The sequence below is a fragment of the Carassius carassius genome, chromosome 6, assembly GCF_963082965.1.
Source record: "Carassius carassius chromosome 6, fCarCar2.1, whole genome shotgun sequence".
Taxonomy (NCBI): Eukaryota; Metazoa; Chordata; class Actinopteri; order Cypriniformes; family Cyprinidae; genus Carassius; species Carassius carassius.
This window is the reverse complement of record NC_081760.1, coordinates 37601168-37619911: the sequence shown is the minus strand read 5'-3', so window position 1 is coordinate 37619911 and position 18744 is coordinate 37601168. Positions and strand designations below refer to the sequence as shown.

General features: G+C 37.7%; 1 protein-coding gene across 1 annotated transcript; it reads right to left on the bottom strand.

Moving 5' to 3' along the window:
• Window positions 1–3831: 3831 nt before the first annotated feature.
• Window positions 3832–5026, bottom strand: LOC132142102 (CD209 antigen-like protein E). Its single transcript, XM_059551740.1, has 4 exons — window positions 4969–5026; window positions 4460–4887; window positions 4288–4391; window positions 3832–3982 (listed from the first exon to the last, which is right to left on the bottom strand). The coding sequence occupies exons 1-4, from the start codon at window positions 5024–5026 to the stop codon at window positions 3832–3834; spliced, it is 741 nt and encodes a 246-aa protein (XP_059407723.1).
• Window positions 5027–18744: the final 13718 nt, after the last annotated feature.

Sequence of the window (18744 nt, the reverse complement as noted above, 5' to 3'; positions counted from 1 at the left end):
GGTGTCACAGATGTTATCGCTCATGTTTGAGGGGATAAGAGATGTAAAAAAAAAAAAAAAAAAAAAATCAATCGTTGTCTTAGAAACCAAATTTTTCTGTATAATTTCAGATGTTTGTCATTATAAAAGAACATGCTCTTTAAAAGCATCACCATTTATCTTTCCACCAAGGTAGATTACTCACAGGTTGATTTGAGATGTTATTTCTAATAATATTCAGTAAATGTTCATCTATTGATATTTGTGTGTTTTGGTCATGTTTGTCAGGAGGAAGTAGACGTTTGGTGTTGATCTCAGTGGGTCTCGGGCTCCTTTGTGTTCTTCTGCTGGTCTTCATCATACTGCTCAACATCACCATCACAGCAGAGAGAGACCTGATAAACAGTTACAAGAACACCGTTGAAGAGTTCAATCAAACCATCAACAGCTTACAGGACAATCACACTGATCTAACACAGAAAAGCCTGGAGCTGGAGACCGATGTTAAAGATCTCACTGCTGAGAAAAGCCAGTTACAGAGCAACTTCAGTTCTTTGAATCAGAAGAAACTGGAGCTGGAAAGTCCGTATAAATTTGGTTTTGTGTTGCTTCTATACTTTTCATTGTCTTTATGCATACAATTTACTATTATTATTATTGTCATTATTGTTGTTGTCTTTTGATTAGGAAATCTGTGTGGTTCAGTTTGTTTCTTCATGTCCACTGAGTTGAAGAGCTGGTCTGACAGCAGACAGTACTGCAGGGATCGTGGAGCTGATCTGGGCCTGGTTCACCGATAACGCTCACTCGTTGCGCGCTAAGAAGACTCGAAAGATATATCTTACCAAAGTTCAATGTTTTTCTACCAAAAAAAAAAAAAAAAAACACTTTGAGTTCAGATCTGAATGGCAGAAGTTCAGCAGATCCCACAATTTCCTGGGAACTCAAAACAAATCTGTTCTGGCATTTTTCAACAATTACAGTCAATTACAATTGAATCTGGGCTCCAATATCAGTTTTATCTCAAAGAGTTGAAGTTGCTCTGCAGCTGATATTTTCAGTAGTTTGATATAACTCCTGCAATCTGAGCATGTGTAATATGTGTAATTAAGCTCACCAATTCATTAATTAAAAATACTCAAAGTGCTGCATTAGTCAGCTTAATGTCAGTAGGTTCTTTCCAACTGATCTGTTTACAGTAGATCTTAATGATCAGTGGGCTTTCCTAATGCGTGTCAGTTCACTAAACATCGAGGTATTGCAAGTTCAGAAAACATCATACAATCACACAAGATCACATGACAATATAAATTTTAGTCCTTTAGCTGAAACTATGGGTTTCTCCAACTGTGATCCACCGTTTTTACAGGATGCATGTGTAAAAACGGGAGATTTAGATAAAACTGGATTAAATTGTAGGCTATATAATATATATCAGTGTCTTTTTACAGGATTTTTATCCTCAGGGCTGACTTAAAATAATCTGTATGTTTTATTTATTAAGGTTCAAATAATAAATTACTTGGTGTCAAACGTTATTTTTATAATAATTATTTTTTTTTAAAGACTGAAAGATAAAAATATCCATAAATTGGCAGAATAAAACCCTGGCTCTGCTGTTCCTCTTCATCTCTGATCAGTTCAGTCTGATAAACCTGCTCCGTGCTGCATCCTGCTGGACTGAAGGAAACAGAACAATAAAGCAGATACACAATAATGATGTGTGAAATGAAAACAAAAATTTTACTCAGTTTACTCTGGTAATGATAGTAATGGAACATTTTATTCAAACAGAAAGCAATTTAACTAAAAGGGGTTTGACAGACACTGAATATAAGAATAAGAAGGTTAATCAGAGTAATGTGGACACTTTAGACTTCTGTAGTTTATTGTATTTGTCTCCTCAACAATTCAGATGAACAAATGAGATCATGATAACAGCTGAACTAAGATCAAATTAATATAGAACTGCTTGTTATGGAGCAAAACATGAACACATCAGAGGTTTTGTGTCCTGAAATCACGCCATGAGGAACTAATATGATTATAGAAATAAGAAAATGACACTTTGACATTTTCCTTCTAAAAAATTTCAGATCAACTGATTGTTTTGTTTTTGTTTGTTTGTTTTTTAAAGGTAGGAACCACAATCAGAACTTAAGTGTTTGCAATAAGAATTATTACACTGTAAAACCCGACAAGTAAACTTAACTCAAACCGTTTGAGTAAACAGATTGCCTTGATTTAAACCATGTAAGTTTTAAAACTTTGCATTCAAGTAATTAAGTGATTAACTGAGTGATAATTGTGAATTAGTGATGAATAGCTGCTGTTAACAAACAGAATCACTGAAGAAAAGAGAAACACAAGAACTACTACAACTGACTTCAGACACAGCCTTAGATGAAATCAACTGAAATAAAATACATGAAATCTCTCAAGATCTGATTAAACAACCCCACAAACAGCATCACCAGCTCCACTTATTAATAACCAGACTGACTTTATTTCTGTCAGACGTCTACAGAAGATCTTATTGAGAATGAACTAAGGTTTAGATGTTGATTTATTGTTTCATTTGAAGTAACCATGTTAGAGATCAGTGTTTGCTTTAGTTGGGCCTTTGACCCTTGACTTCTGTCTTAGTCTTTTCTCTGGCTGTTATAACCGTGTGTTTCTAAAACACATTTGTTGTAATTCAAAAGCCCAGAAGAAATGCCATCAGGTGTTAACCTGTACCAAGGCACAGGTTGTTCTACTTTATATTGGCGATGGTAATCATCAATTATTGAACTGTATGGAGTCTAATCTCTAATAAAATAGGTATTGTGTAATTTGATAAATTATAGTAAAAGTGATTCTAAGAGCCAGTGGTTCTGTGATAAACAGTTAATCTGAATGACTTTTCAAATAGTGTGGTTTTCTACGTTGTCAAACTGTCACACAAAGACATCAATAATCAGAATATGAACCTCAACAATGGTGACCATAAAAAATTGCTGCAGAACATGCTGGGAGCCATGGATGAGTTTTGTACTACAATAGTACCCAGCATGTTTTTTTATGGTCACCATTGTTGAGGTTCATATTCATATATAATTGATGATTACCATCGCCAATATAAAGTAGAACAACCTGCAGAACAACCTGCGCCTAGGTACAGGTTAACACCTGATTGCATTTCTTCTGGGCTTTTGAGTTGCAACAAATGTGTTTCAGAAACATGTGGTTACAATAGCCAGAGAAAAGACTTAGATGGAAATCAAGGGTTAAGAGCCCAACTAAAGCAAACACTGATCTCTAACATGGTTACTTCAAATGAAACAATAAATCAACATCTAAACCTTAGTTCATTCTCAATAAGATCTTCTGTAGACGTCTGACAGAAATAAAGTCAGTCTGGTTATTAATAAGTGGAGCTGGTGATGCTGTTTGTGGGGTTGTTTAATCAGATCTTGAGAGATTTCATGTATTTTATTTCAGTTGATTTCATCTAAGGCTGTGTCTGAAGTCAGTTGTAGTACTTTTTTGTGTTTCTCTTTTCTTCTGTGATTCTGTTTGTTAACAGCAGCTGTTCATCACTAATTCACAATTATCACTCAGTTAATCACTTAATTGCAATGTACATCTTCTTTCAGTGAACTCAACTGAATTAAGTTCAGAGTACTGATAACTGTTAGTTTAACATAACTTAAGGATATCTGTTTACTCAAACCGTTTGAGTTAAGTTTACTTGTCGGGTTTTACAGTCAAGGAAATCAGTTTACTCAAATGGTTTGAGTTAAGTTAACTTATTGGGTTTTACAGTGTATATTAGATAACAGAAGAAAAACAACAAGACTGTGATGAATCCTATTTCTCACAAATCCCCTTTTTCTTGTCAGAGCATGTAAGATCATTCCAGTTGTTCAGCAGTGACAATTCCATGTTCCCTCTATAATAATTCAGTTCAATACAGTCCTCTTTTCCAGCGTAGTTGTTTGGCTCACCATTGAGCCAAAACCTGAACAACATGTATCAGAGGATCAGTTTTTCAGGAGCACAAATTTATGAATCAACAATACTTTTTTAACATAAAAATGTATAATAGCATGTTCTGAAAGTAAAGTAGAGTATTACAGAAGCAGGAGCAGAAGTGAAAATTAAAAGAGAGAAGAGTTGTCTTTACAATATTTAAAATGTCTTTAGTTGTAGTTGTGGTGTATGTGGAAGAGTTTTCTCTTCTGCTTTCTTCTGAAGGTTGTGATTTTAAAATGGTAATCATAAAGACTAAAACAAAAATAATACACAGTGATTTTTAGCACTTACCCTTTATTCAGTGTTGAATTATCCACCCATTTCATGACGCCCTCGTTCTCTCTGTCAGACAAACCAATCCACACTCTTTCCTTGACTAATGAAGATATGAACCTCTGTGTGAATAAAAACAGAAATAAGTGTGATTTATCTCATTCATTAACAGACTCTCACACAAACTCACCTGCTTCTCTTCAGTGTTGATAATGACCAGATCAGCTCCACGATCCCTGCAGTACTGTCTGCTGTCAGACCAGCTCTTCGACTCAGTGGACATGAAGAAACAAACTGAGCCCTTTTTATTCAAAAAGTCAAAATCTCTCTGTAACTGTTTTTTCTCATCAGTGAGATCTTTGACTCTGGCCTTCAGTTCCAGGTTCTTCTGACTCAAAGAGCTGAGGTTGTTCTGTAGTTGATGTTTTTCAGTCATTAGATCAGTGTTGTCCTGTAAGCTATTGATGGTTTGATTAAACTCTTCAACTGTGTTCTTGTAACTCTTTATCAGGTCTCTATCTGTTCTGATGGTAATGTGCAGCAGTATGTTGTTGATCAGCAGAAGAACACAAATAATCTGAAAACACACTGTGATCAACACCAAACATCTACTTCCTCCTAAAAAAACAGGACCAAATCACAAAAATATAAATTAATGAAAATTCCCTAACTATTATGAAATAATTAGAGGCAAAGCACCGATGGTGCGTAGGCAACTATTGTATCCATTGGTAGTGATGGCGAGATGAAGCCTCATGAAGTTTTAAGCTTTTCAGCAAAGTGTTTTCAACCACTTTGCTGAAAAGCTATAAGCTTCATGATGCTTCATCTCTCCATCACTATCCATTGGCATTATTATTCTTCTTCCATTTATTCCGCAGAAAGTCTATGGCAACCCATAGAACCACTTGTGTGAAGTTGTGAAATTTGCCACACTGATAGAGGACAGTGTCAATATTAACCATAGCAAATTTGAAGTCTCTAATTCCAACTCTCTAGCACCACCACTTGTCCAAAGTTTACATTTATTTATGCTAATAACTTATTTTTCCTTCTCTGAATCCTTTGCTCATGCCAAGTCGAATAAACACCAAAATTAAAAAATTGCAAAGTTGAGTTTTTTTGTTATTTTCAACTGTTTGAGAAAATTACTTTTTTCGAACTCATGCTAAACGTTTTTTCTGAATCTTACCAAAATTGGCTCTGATCATCTTCAGACCATGCTGGCAAAAAGTTATGGAATTCAAGTTGATTTGTCCAACCGTTCTCAAATTCGACGAAATGCATGCAAAAATGCATATGAGGCTTGGGGTATTGAGAACAAACTAGGTGTGTGTTATAACAAGCATGACTTGCGACTACCTGCATTGTATCAACGCAGCACCACCTAGTGGTCAGGAGATATGAAAAATGTATGTTTTTGCTTTAAACTTCTTAATGGTTTGTACAAAATTCACAAAACTGGTCTCTTTAAATTGGGTGCATCATACTAAGTCGAATAATACCCAATTTTCCCATGTCAGCTATTTTAGGCGCCACCTATCGGCCATTTTGAATTATGTTTTAAAATGCTGTATTTTACAAATGCATTAGCATATCGTTGTGAAAGTAATTACAAAAATCTTCGGCACCATGCCCTGATGGTACTCAAAATTTTGGGGGACATTGCCACCTTGTGGTCAAACGTTATAGAGAAATTTACAAAAATGCTAATAACCTTTGAATAAATAAGATTATTGAAATCAACAGATCTCCCTATATTCTTTGGGTCATGCCGAGAACATTGATACCAATTATGCCAATATTGGCCAAACTTCCTATCCGCCATTTTGATTAATGTTGAAAACCTACTTTTTCAAACTCCTCCTAGACCGTTAGTGATAAGCCATTTAATCATATAACTAATGGTTGCATTTATGATTTTTCAGCCATTTCAATTACTGTCATCCTAAAATTGCTGTAATTGCTCATTGTTGCATTTGGTGTGATGCTCCATGCAATGCTTAGCTCCTCAATTTGCCAGTGGAGTGCTTAGCCCCTTAATTGCTGCTTCCATCTGTATTTATTATTAACATTTTTAACATTTCCAATTGACTTATGTAAGTAACTGACAGTGCATTGTGCTCTATTATAATGAAAAGCTTCTAGAAATGCTAGGACTACAAAGTAAAATGTACAACCAAGGAAAATATTAAGTTAATACTTTAAATATAAAAGCAGAAATATAGAAACATTGTTCCTTGAAAACAGTTATCCAAATGATCTAAACAGTTATATTAAATTATCTAAGAATTTTAGTTACTTAAACATTAGCACCACTATCTCTGCTTCAAATTAAACTTTCTACTTACTCTGCTTTTGGGCGTTTCCGTCAGTTTGGTGGCGACTCTGTGTTCGAGGTCCAGATGTGTTATTAACATTTCTGTGTACATAAATCTCAGATTCCATTTTTTTTATTATGTCTTGCTGTATGCGTCCATAGATGAGCTGTGGTCTCTCAGGAAGTGTACTTTGTTTTTTAAATAGTGCTAAACTTGCAAAGGAAGTGGTTTTATTATCAGACACAGGAAATTCTAGACTTTCCCCCATGTTTAAACTCTCTGTAGACATTCATAAAGCCCATGCAGATATTTTTGCCCACGTTGGCAGCCAGAAAAGCCAAAAAAGAGGAATCTGTGACCAGCGAAATGGACTTTAACAGTAAAATGGACTTAAAATATCAGATGATTTTGCGCCAATGTCATCATTAATAACTCACCTTCATGTAGTTACAAACCTGTAAGACCTTTATTCATCTTCAGCACACAAATTAAGATATTTCTGGTGAAATCTGAGAGCTTTCTGACCCTGCATAGGCAGCAATGTAACTGAAATGTTTAAGGCCCAGAAACACAGTGAGGACGTTTTGATAGGGTGACATATACGCCGTTCATACGAGACACGTAAAATATCCAGGTTTTGGCTATTTACACTGTGCAGGTTGATCGTTGTGTAACATTCATGAGAGCTATAAAGAGCAGATCTGATGGCTCCTTATGCTTTCAAATCGCTTTCATGTGTTTTTTTAGTTCGTTTAACTTGAAGCATTGTAGCGCACTTTGTTTTTTTGGGGATTTGTGCGCAGTGACGCTTTAAGTCAATCGACCGAACAAACACGTGCACATATTTGCATCGCTTTGATCGTTCCCTCTAGATCTCAACTTCTCACACGCAGCCCCACGATTGGTCGATTATGTACAATATCTGCATGTTATTGGTCAAACTGCTCTGGATGTTTTAGGCATTATTAAAATCCTGGCTGGGACATGTCCCACATGAACGGCGTATATGGTCACCCTACGTTTTGACTCAAGCATTGTAACGCAGAGAGAACTGTGTTTTATATCTCTTAGAGAGCAGACACTACTTTCAAATCCTTCTCACTGTACTTTGATGTCAAAGACCGCTCTGTCTGTGCAACACCGCTTGAGATGGGTATAAACCCAATATTATGAAGCTGCAAACTCGGAGCTTGAGCCTGCAGCAACTACAGTCCCGCACCCAGAGTCCCGCATTCTAAGTCCCCATACTAAACCCCTGTGTCAGCTAGGTTTAGGGGTGGGGTTAGGTGTAGGTCATTCGTACAAATTCATACCTCCTAAAATATGTAAGAATTGCCGTGAAATTGCCGAATCTGAGAATGCGGGACTCTGGGTGCGGGACTGTAGATGCAGTAGGCTCCAAGTCTGCAGCTTCATACTACTCGTATAAATGGAGGTCGGAGCAAGCTCCAAATGGGTGGATGGGACTTCAGCTCCAAGTGGGCTGTACAAACCTCCAGAGTCTTTTGATTGGTTTAATTAATGTCATGGCGTTAATGCACACTACGAATACCCCCCCCCCCCCAATACACACACAAAAAAAGAGGATGTCAACTTCCCTGGGCTTTTCAGCCTCAAGAAAGATGAGCTTGAAGGGGTAAGTTTGTTAAACAGATTCAAGACTTGTACTACGTATTTCAACTTGTGAAAAAGTACATTATCTTGTCGGTTGATGTTTTAGTCTTGACGTAGTTAAATCATGATTACAAGCTCATTGCATTCAAGTTTGAAAATGGGAGGACATTCATGTCAATTTTACCTTCAAAACTCATATTTACGAGTATTTCGAGAGTATGTGAAAACAGCATTAGCAGCACAGATAAATTGCATCTTTATTGTGTCTTACCCTTTTGTGCAAAATATTTATGCAATACATTTCTAGGATCTTCGTTGCAGATTATGGACATTGAAGACCATACGCAGGTATTGTCACTAGCGTTATGTAAAATATGTATAACCAGCTAGATTTTTTTTTTGTTCTAAAAATGTTCTAAGAACATTCCCATGGATTGTTTTAACAATGTTTTTAGCGGGTAGTTTTACTTTTGTTCCCAGAATGTTCTCTCAAAAGATTCTTAAAATGTTTATTAATAACATTATTAGAACATTATCCCCTTACATTCTAATTAAGATTAAAGCAGATGTTTAGATGTTGATCTTGATGTCTGTTTAAAAGTAATAGTTTGGTTTGATGTCACCATAATTGTGGTAAGTGTTTGCTTTAGTTGTGCAATTTGACACTTGGCTTGTCAGTGTTGTTTTTTAACTGCTGTAATCTTTATTGTGGCAAAAAAACAGCAAAAGAAAACGTGATTAGACAACACTGGTTGCTTTTTACTGATTAATGCATCATCACAAATGTGGTCTGGATATCTGTTTTCACCCAATCTAATGTATGGTGTTAGTTACATATTGTTTTTTAAAGCAACTTAATTGCTCAACAACCTGAGATTATTTCAAGAAATTAAATAAAAAATACTTTTTTTGTCACAGAAACATCCAGATTCAGTGTATGAATCTCAACAATGGTGACGTGTAGTGATGGCAAGATGAAGCCTCATGAAGCATTAAAATATTCAGCCAAGTGGTTCAAAAAAGGGTTAGTTTCTGGAAGCTTAATTTGCTCACAATACCACCTGGTGGCCAACGAGTGTAAAACAAGCATATATATTACAAACAGAGGTGTAAAGTCCAGGGGTCAGAAAGAAAGTCCTGCCATATTTTTTTTCCACCCATGAACTCAGCAACTGATTTCACCAGAGGAGGAACCAAATCATTCCTTTCAAGTCACAAACTAGTCTCAAGTCAAATCCCAAGTCATCAAAGAGTTAAAGTCAATGAGATAATTAAGATTCTAATTAAATTATAAATTTGTGCATTAGTGATGAACACCTGCCATTATTGTGCGTTACAGAGGATCAGATGCTGATGTTTTATTGGTTAAAATGGTGCCACCATCATGGAGATCAGTATTTGCGTCAGTTGGACTCTTGAACTTTGACTATTTGTGTTAGATATTTCTTTGTATAAGCACATGTGCTGTTATAAAGCAGTGCAATCAGTGCAGTGCAGCAAGCCATTACTAACTGGTTTTACATGATGAAGTAATTATTAGGCATCAGTCGGTTTACTTCCAGAATAATTTTATTTAATTTAATATATGTTCCATTTTTAAATAACCTATCTTGTGGAACTGCCACACGCAAATAAAGCATTGGTCTAACGTTTATAATGAATTAATTTGAAATTTAATCTTTGTAATGAATATAAATTTTGAAACCTTGTTCTAATAAAACGCACAGACATCATGACCCAGCATATGAATCTCAACAATAGTGACAACCAACAAAACGCTTCAAGCTGAAGTGCATGCTGGTTAACAACATAGTAAAAAACTCCCATCATGCACTGTAGCATGAATAATTATTGTAACCACTGTTGAGGATCATATGATAAGTGTTCATGTTTAAAATCCTGAGCCTGTGCAATTTTTTCCCCCAATATTTAAGCATTACAATAATATTTGTTTAATAGGACTTTTGTTGTAGTTCAGTAATAGTTGAACATCATGTAACAAACCAAAGAGAGCCACCCTCATGATGTTTATTTAAATGTTTTACATGATGAAAGGGCAATTTAATTTGCTAATTCAAGCTTTAAATTCAACAATGTGTTAATATTTACGATGTAACACAACTGCAAGTGTTTAAAAGCACATTATTTTGAATTATTAAAAGGGACAAGAGCCCAACTAAAAAAAAAAAAACACTGATCTCCATGATGGTGGCATCATTTTAAACAATAAATCATCCGATCCTCTCTCATTCTCAATAACAGCAGGTGTTTATCACTACTGCACAATCATCATTTAATAAGTCACTTAATTATCTCACTAACTTTTTTAGGACTTGGGATTTAACTTGAGACTCGTTTGTGACTTGAAAGGAATGACTTGGCTACTCTGGTGAAATCAGCTGCTGAGTTCATGGGTGGAACAAAAATATGGCTGGAATTTTACTTTCTGACCCCTGGACTTTACACCTCTGTCTGTAATATATCTGCTTGTTTTACACTTGTTGGCCACCAGGTGGTATTGTGAGCAAATGAAGTTTGGTTAAGATTCCAGAAATTAACCCTTTTGTTAACCACTTGGCTGAATATCTTAATGCTTCATTAGGCTTCATCTTGCCATCACTACTTGCTTTTGACTTGAAAGTCCCACCTCTGGACCGTGGAACTGCTCAGCCGGCATTTCAACGTTGATTCAACGTTGAAACAACGTCAGGTACCATGGTTGAATCAATGTTGAATTACCTTTTGTTTTTGCAAATTGGATCAACATTGAAATGACGACGTTGATTCACCGTTGAAATCGCAACGCAGTTTCACCTTCTTACCTTCATCACGGGTGAATTACGGTCGTTCTGGAGACCTTGGATTAACTTTGAATGAGGTGTTGACTTTAAAAAGTGAATCAACGTTAATAACAAGACGTTGTTTCACTGTTGTACTGTGCACAAAGTATAAATACACAATTGTATGTTCAATTAGATCCTAGTTTGCATTTAGATCAACACTGTACATGATAAAGGCTAAAAATCAAATGAAAGTGAAATTCAGCCAAGTATGGTGACCCATGCTCAGAATTTGTGCTCTGCATTTAACCCATCCAAAGTGCACACACACAGAGCAGTGAACACACACACTGTGAGCACACACCCAGAGCAGTGGGCAGCCATTTATGCTGCAGCGCCCGGGGAGCATTTGGGGGTTCGATGCCTTGCTCAAGGGCACCTAAGTCGTGGTATTGAAGGTGGAGAGAGAACTGTACATGCACTCCCCCCACCCACAATTCCTGCCAGCCCGGGACTCGAACTCACAACCTTTCGATTGGGAGTCCGACTCTCTAACCATTAGGCCACGACTTCCCTAAATGACTGGCAGCAATGTCATATATGACATATATGACCAAGATGGCGGCGCGAACACATCGCAAGGCTCAGCGTCTCTCCAGTTTTTGCAATTTTGCAGTATTATTCCTGCTCATCTTAGGTCTGTTCATACTGAACAGCTTTGCTTTAACATCATATACCTGACAGGAGCTTTTGGATATCGGGGAGGACTTTTCCAGTTTTTCGGGGAGGACTGGACACAGTTTTATCACCAATCTTTTTTCTCATCCCTGAGATCGCTAGAACACCCGAGACTACGAACTCTACCCGGCCAGGCAGAAGTGCTAGCATGCGGCGTCAAGATCGTAAACAAAGGCGGGGGAAGCGGATGCTAATGCCAAGGTTGCTTTGAACGAACTTCATGCAGGCATTAGTAAACAACAGACTGTTCACCCGGAGGCTGCTTCTATTTTCGCTGTGATTTTAAACCTCCTATTAACTTTGGGGTCAATTTGACCCCATTCAATATTTAATGTCTGTAAATACATTATTAAAAAAAAAATTCTTCAGATTTTATGAATTTTCCTAATTTAATGGGGACAACTCTGTAAACATAAAATTAACCTGCTGATATTTTTTAAATGTCCTGTACACATTTTGTAGCATCGGTGTTCCTTGGGCTCTTTTAGCTGTATAAAACATAAGAAATATAGAAATTTCACACAAATTTGTTTTAGTTGTTTTATTGAGGTGACTATAACATGTTATAATTATATAATGTCCACTATAAGTTTACATATTCAATATTATATTCAAAAAACTTCCCTCTGTTTTAGGGCTCTAACCTAACATATCCGTATCTGAAGTAGTTCACATGACATTGGACATAATTCTCATGAGAACTTTGATGTTTCATATGCCATGGGGGAGGGGAAAACATCATTTTTGTGAGAACTTTGATATTCCCTGTGCCGTGGAGAAGGGAAAACCTAATTATCATGGTTTACCAAACAAAGGGGAGGAGCAAACATTATAAAAGGATGAACAAAAGCATTCTAAACCATTTCTCTTTGTGCTCTGTGTGTTCTCTATGTTCTCCGTCTCTCTCATTTGAAACTTACATCTAAGCAAAGATTTTCTGTCAATGAGATTTTGAGATTTTGACAGTGAAAGTGACAGAGGAAAATGTGTCTGAGACCGATGATAATATTGAGGACCCTGATTATGAGGCATCCTCCTCAGATGAGAATGAGACTCCTAATGTTGACCCTCCTGTTGTCTCTCAACCACCCACAAACCCATTACCTTCCAAAAATGGAAAGTTATCATGATCCTTCTCACCACCTGAACAAAAGGGTAGACTTAGTGCTGCTAATGTCATCAAAATGGTTCCAGGGCCTACTTGATATACTGTCAGCCATGTCCAAGATATAAAATCAGCATTTCATCTTTTCATCACACCATCAATTGAAAAGAATGTACTTGAAATGACAAACTTAGACGGTAGGCGTGTGTATGGGGATGATGGCAAAGACTTTGATGTGACTGACTTGAAAGCCTACATTGGGTTGCTCATTTTGGCAGGAGTCTACAAGGCAAAAGGAGAAGCAACGGCAAGCCTTTGGAATGCTGACACTGGAAGGGCAAAATGCAATATCCCCCTGAGGGGGCACATCTTGTAGCTTTTGGTCTCTCAACCAAGGTTGCTGAGATAATCCTTCAATCCAGAACTCCCTCCATGAGGAAACTGTACACCTTGAGGTGGAAACCTTTCACCTCCTGGTGCGAAGACTGCCAGCACTACACAGTTGTTTGGCCAGTTGGGACAGTTCTGGAGTTCCTGCAGGCCCTTCTCTCTGCAGGTTTGACCCACTCGACCCTGAGGGTCTACGTGGCGGCCATTACAGTGAACCGTACCCCTCTTGGTGGCCATTCAGCAGAGGTGGGTAATCCAGGAGATCAGTGTTTGGTTTAGTTGCGCTCTTGACCCTTGACTTATGTCAGATCATGTCTGTAAGTCTTCATGTGGTGTTGAGAAAAAAAAAGATCTGTGATATATGAAGAACATATATTCATAATGAGCTGTTTTAATTACTTCTTAATAGTTGTTTCTTTTTTTCACATGTTTAGGTTTTGAATAAGTGAATTTTAAATTTGTGTAATACATATAGAAATCTGAACTCCAGTGCTTGCTTTTGAGACACACACACAGATGTCAACAACCAGCATATGAATCTCTACAATGGTGACAATCAACAAAAGGCTTCATGTTGCGATACATGAAAGGCTCCTATAATGCACTGCAGTATGAATAATTATTTTCACCACTGTTGAGGATCATATGATAAATGGTAATGGCTAAATGCCTAATACCATACTGTTTTTTTATTATATCTTAATATTGAAACATTAGGCAGGCCTTTATGTAATGAGATTTCTCTCTTTTTAGTGAGAGTGACATACAGTTAAGTATTGTGACCCAAACTCAGAATTCATACTCCGCATTAAACCCTTCCAAAGAGCACATACAGAGCAGTGAAAAGACCGCAGTCCGCTCTAACAACTAATCCTTTCATTTAAAAGTATTATCAATAAATTTAAATCAAGATCAAGGCATCAAAAGTATAAGTTATCTGCAAGATCAAGATTTGCATCAGCCTCGCACAAATGTTTTCTGTAAAGCATTAATGCAATTGCTTAGAAGCAAATTTATCAAAAATGTTTAAAGGCTCAAAAGCTCAACTGAAGCAAATACTCACCACAATTATGGTGGCACATTTTTTTTTTCTTCCAGCTGATTTCATCCAAGGCTGTGGTTAAAGTCATTTGTAGTTTTTGTGTTTCTCTTTTCTTCAGTGATGTTGATTGTTAACAGCAGGTGTTCATCACTAATGCACAATCTTCATTTAATTAGTTACTTAATTATCTCATCAACTTTAACTCTTTGAGGACTTGGGATTTGTCTCGAGACTAGTTTGTGACTTGGAAGTAAGGACTTGTTTCCTCCTCTGATGAAATCATCTTCTGAGTTCTTGGGTGGAACACAAATAAGGCAGGACTTTTCCTTTCTGACCCCTGGACTTTACACCTCTGCCATTCAGTGGGCAGACACCCTCTGGTTACATGTTTCCTCTGCAGTGCACTGAGGCTGAGGTTTCCAGCCAGAAGAAGTGGTTGATCAGGATGCTATCCTAAAACCTTGAGTCCTCTGATCTCCCCACACCATTGGGATTCAAGGCTCACTTGAACCGAAGTATGGCAGCCTCCAAGGCCTTCTTGTCAGGTGTGTCTATACAGGATATCTGCAACGCAGCTGGACAGTCCACGCCCCTCACATTCATCAGATTTTATGGTTTAGATCTGCGAGCCACTCACGGCTCTTCTTTCTCTTGCCTTAATTGTGCTCCTTGTATACACACTAGGCAGGGACTTGCAAAAGTCTGGCAGCGTGGGCATTCTCGTTCCCATATAATTTTGGCAGCTCGAGTTCCTAAAGGGGAATGTCCCAGGTTACGTATGTAACCATGGTTCGCCGAAGGGAAAGAGACGCTGCGTCTCAAAGCCATACTTCCGGCATCCCTGCCAGAGTTCGCTTCATTCCTAGAAGCTGACGCTCCTTCCACCTCACATGCTTTTATAGCTTCCTGGGCCTATGAAGTCACGCCCATTCATGAGACTGATTTCACATATTATTCAGAGCTGGTCACGCTGAAGGGCGTTACCATAGTGTTTCGGACGCAGTGTCTCATTCCCTCCGAGGAACCATGGTTACATACGTAACCTAGGACGTTTTTCTTGGGGTCAAATTGACCCCACACATTATGCATGTTGCAATCCTTTTTAACAAAAAGGACTGTTATGTGTTCCTTACTGATGTTTTAATTGTGATCATGGTGTGTTTAAAAATAAAATCCTTCTAAACGTTTGTTTTCCTGGGGTCAAATTGACCCCAAACATTACTCGTGTTACTATCCTTGATAAAATAAATAGTTTTTTTTCTTTTCAAATGTTATGGATCACGAAAATCTATACTAAGAAATATTATAAAACAAATAAAACACCAAATATATATATATATATATATATATATATATATATATATATATATATATATATACTTTTCACATTTTAGGTCAATCAGTAAGATTTTGTGGTGATTTGTAAATGTGTCCATAGTCGTGCAATGGGCATTCTGGAATTAAAAGGGGTGGGAAGGGGGGGTGGGTGGATGTCAACTTAAAATGTTATTTAAGTAGTCAACAAAGACATAAATTGCCTGAGACACAAACCTTTGTAAAAAAAAATCATATTCTGGAGGTTTAAATTACTGGGGTCGTGGGTAACAAATGTTATCAGATTTGAGGGTAACAGGAGGGTTAATCACTGCAAATTAAAGACAGTGCTCCCCAAATTTCACCAGCATGTTTACTGCCACACCAGAGGAGACAAAACTTTGGATCATGTTTACACAAACATTAATGGAGCTTACATCGCAACCCCCCATCCCCCACCTCGGACAGTCTAATCAACTTTCTTTGTTTCTCACCCCTAAGTATTCACCCCTCATCAACCGTGTGAAGCCATCAGTGAGGACCATCAAAGTGTGGCCAACTGGAGCAGACTCTTTATTTCAAGACAGGTTTCAACACACTGATTGGAGTATGTTTGCTTCTCAGGCTGCCTGTGGCTCTCACACAGACATTGATATCTACACCTCCTCTGTACTGGATCACATCAACACCACCATTGACAGTGTTACAACAGAAAAACAGATAACAACATACCCTAATCAGAAGCCAAGGATGAACAAGGAGGTACGACTTCTGCCGAAAGCCTGCAACACTGCCTTCAGGTCAGATGATGCTCAGGCCTACACTAAATCCAGGACTAACCTGAAAAGGGGCATCAAAAAGGCCAAGCACTGCTACAAGCTCAGAGGTGTCAAGTCCAGGGGTCAGAAAGTCCTGCCATATTTTTGTTCCACCCATGAACTCAGCAGCTGATTTCACCAGAGGAGGAACCAAGTCATTCCTTTCAAGTCACAAACGAGTCTCAAGTTAAATCCCAAGTCCCCAAAGAGTTAAAGTTAGTGAGATAATTAAGTGACTAATTAAATGATGACTGTGCAGTAGTGATGAACACCTGCTGTTATTGAAAATTACAGAGGATCGGATGATTTATTGTTTAAAATGATGCGACCATCATGGAGATCAGTGTTTGATTTAGTTGGGCTCTTGACCCTTTTAATAATACAAAGTAATTTGCTTTTAAGCACTTGCGGTTGTGTTACATAGTAAACATTAACACATTGCTGAATTGCTAAATTAAATAGCTCTTTTTTATCTAAAACATTTAATGAACACCAGGAGGGTGTCTCTGTTTGGTTTGTTACATGATGTACAGCTACATGATGTACATAAAATATATATATATATATTCATTACATACATTAGATTTCAAATTATTTCATTTTAACTATTATACCAATGGTTTATTTGCATGTGGCAGTTCCACAAGGTAGGTTATTAAAAAAAACTGAACATATGTTAAATGAAATAAACTTTTTTTGGAAATAAACAGACTGATGCCTAACAATTACTTTGTCATGTAAAACTAGCTAGTAATGGTTTTCTGCACAGCACTGATCACACTGCTTTATAACAGCACATGTACTTTTACAGGGAAATACCTAACACAAGAAGCCAAAGGTCAAGAGCCCAACTGAAGCAAACACTGATCTCCGTGATGGTGGCATCAGTTTAACCAATAAAACATCAGCATCTGATCCTCTGTAACACACAATAATGGCAGGTGTTCATCACTAATGCACAATCATCATTTAATTAGTCTCTTAATTATCTCATTGACTTTAACTCTTTGAGGACTTGGTATTTGACTTGAGACTAGTTTGTGACTTGAAGGAATGACTTGGTTCCTCCTCTGGTGAAATCAGCTGCTGAGTTCATGGGTGGAACAAAAATATGGCAGGACTTTTACTTTCTGACCCCTGGACTTGACACCTCTGTACAAGCTGAAGGTAGAGGAACACTTTTCCAACTCTGACCTCCGATGCATGTGGCAGGGCATCCAGATTTTCATTGACTACAAGTCAAGCAACTCCACTCCAACGGTCACGGACGTCTCCTTCCTTAACGAGCTAAATTGCTTTTATGCTCGCATCAACAGCACCAGCAAGGAGACGGCCACAAAAATAACACACTCAGCAGATCACCAACCTCTCAAACTCACCTCCACAGATGTCCACACTGCATTGAGCCGGATCAACGCACGCAAGGCTGCTGGCCCGGATGGCATTCCTGGACGTGTGCTTAGGGCATGTGCAGAGCAGCTTGCAGGGATCTTCACAGACATTTTCAACCTGTCCCTCACCCAAGTAACTGTGCCAACATGTTTTAAGTCCACATCCATTGTGCCGGTAGCGAAACACTCCTCCCCAATGTGCCTGAATGACTATCGCCCCGTAGCACTCACACCCATCATTATGAAGTACTTCGAGGACTGGTCCTAGCACACCTCAAAGACTGCCTCCCACCCACACTGGACCCACACCAATTTGCCTACCGCAGAAACCCACTGAGCAAAGTTATGTCCAGTTGACGTCTTGTGGATGTCTTTTTATGTCTTTGCAGACGTTGAAAAGACGTCCACTGAGGAGCCAGAATGAAAGTTTTTATGACGTCTTTTTTTGACGTCTTCTGTACGTCCGATTTAGACGTTCACAGAACCTCCTTACAAGGTTAAAAACTAGTTCAAAAGTGGTCAGCGGAAATATTTCAACATCATTTAAGGTTCATTTAGGCATAATTTATACTGTTTCTGGACCAAATCAACACTCTCAGGATGCATTCGATTTAGACTCATGTTATTTCAATGTAATTTCCAGACACTGTGTTTGTCCTAAAATCAAGAAAATAAAATAATCTTCATGAAATAATGAAATAACTGATGATTGAGCATGTGGTAAAATTAACTGCAAAACAACTACATTGAATCTCTGAAGATCTCAGCAGAGGAAGATCAAACATCTCCACAAACATGAGAATCATTTGATTGACTTTATTTCTGTCAGACATCTAGAGAAGCTCTTATTGAGAATTAACAGAGGTTTAAATGTTGATATTTGATTCATTTGAAGTCACCATTGTGGTGGACAGTGTTTGGTTTAGTTGGGATCTTGGTCCTCATTCTTCTTGTGTGAGCTT

What these genes read in the sequence shown, in the direction of transcription:
- LOC132142102 (XM_059551740.1), bottom strand. Translation starts at nt 5,026, where the DNA reads ATGAGGCTTCATCTCGCCATCACTACCAATGGATACAATAGTTGCCTA. An exon ending in TCAACACTGAAGAGAAGCAG is followed by an intron (nt 4,392 to 4,459) that starts GTGAGTTTGTGT and finishes TTATTCACACAG; the next exon opens with AGGTTCATATCTTCATTAGT. An exon ending in AATTCAACACTGAATAAAGG is followed by an intron (nt 3,983 to 4,287) that starts GTAAGTGCTAAA and finishes CATGTTGTTCAG; the next exon opens with GTTTTGGCTCAATGGTGAGC.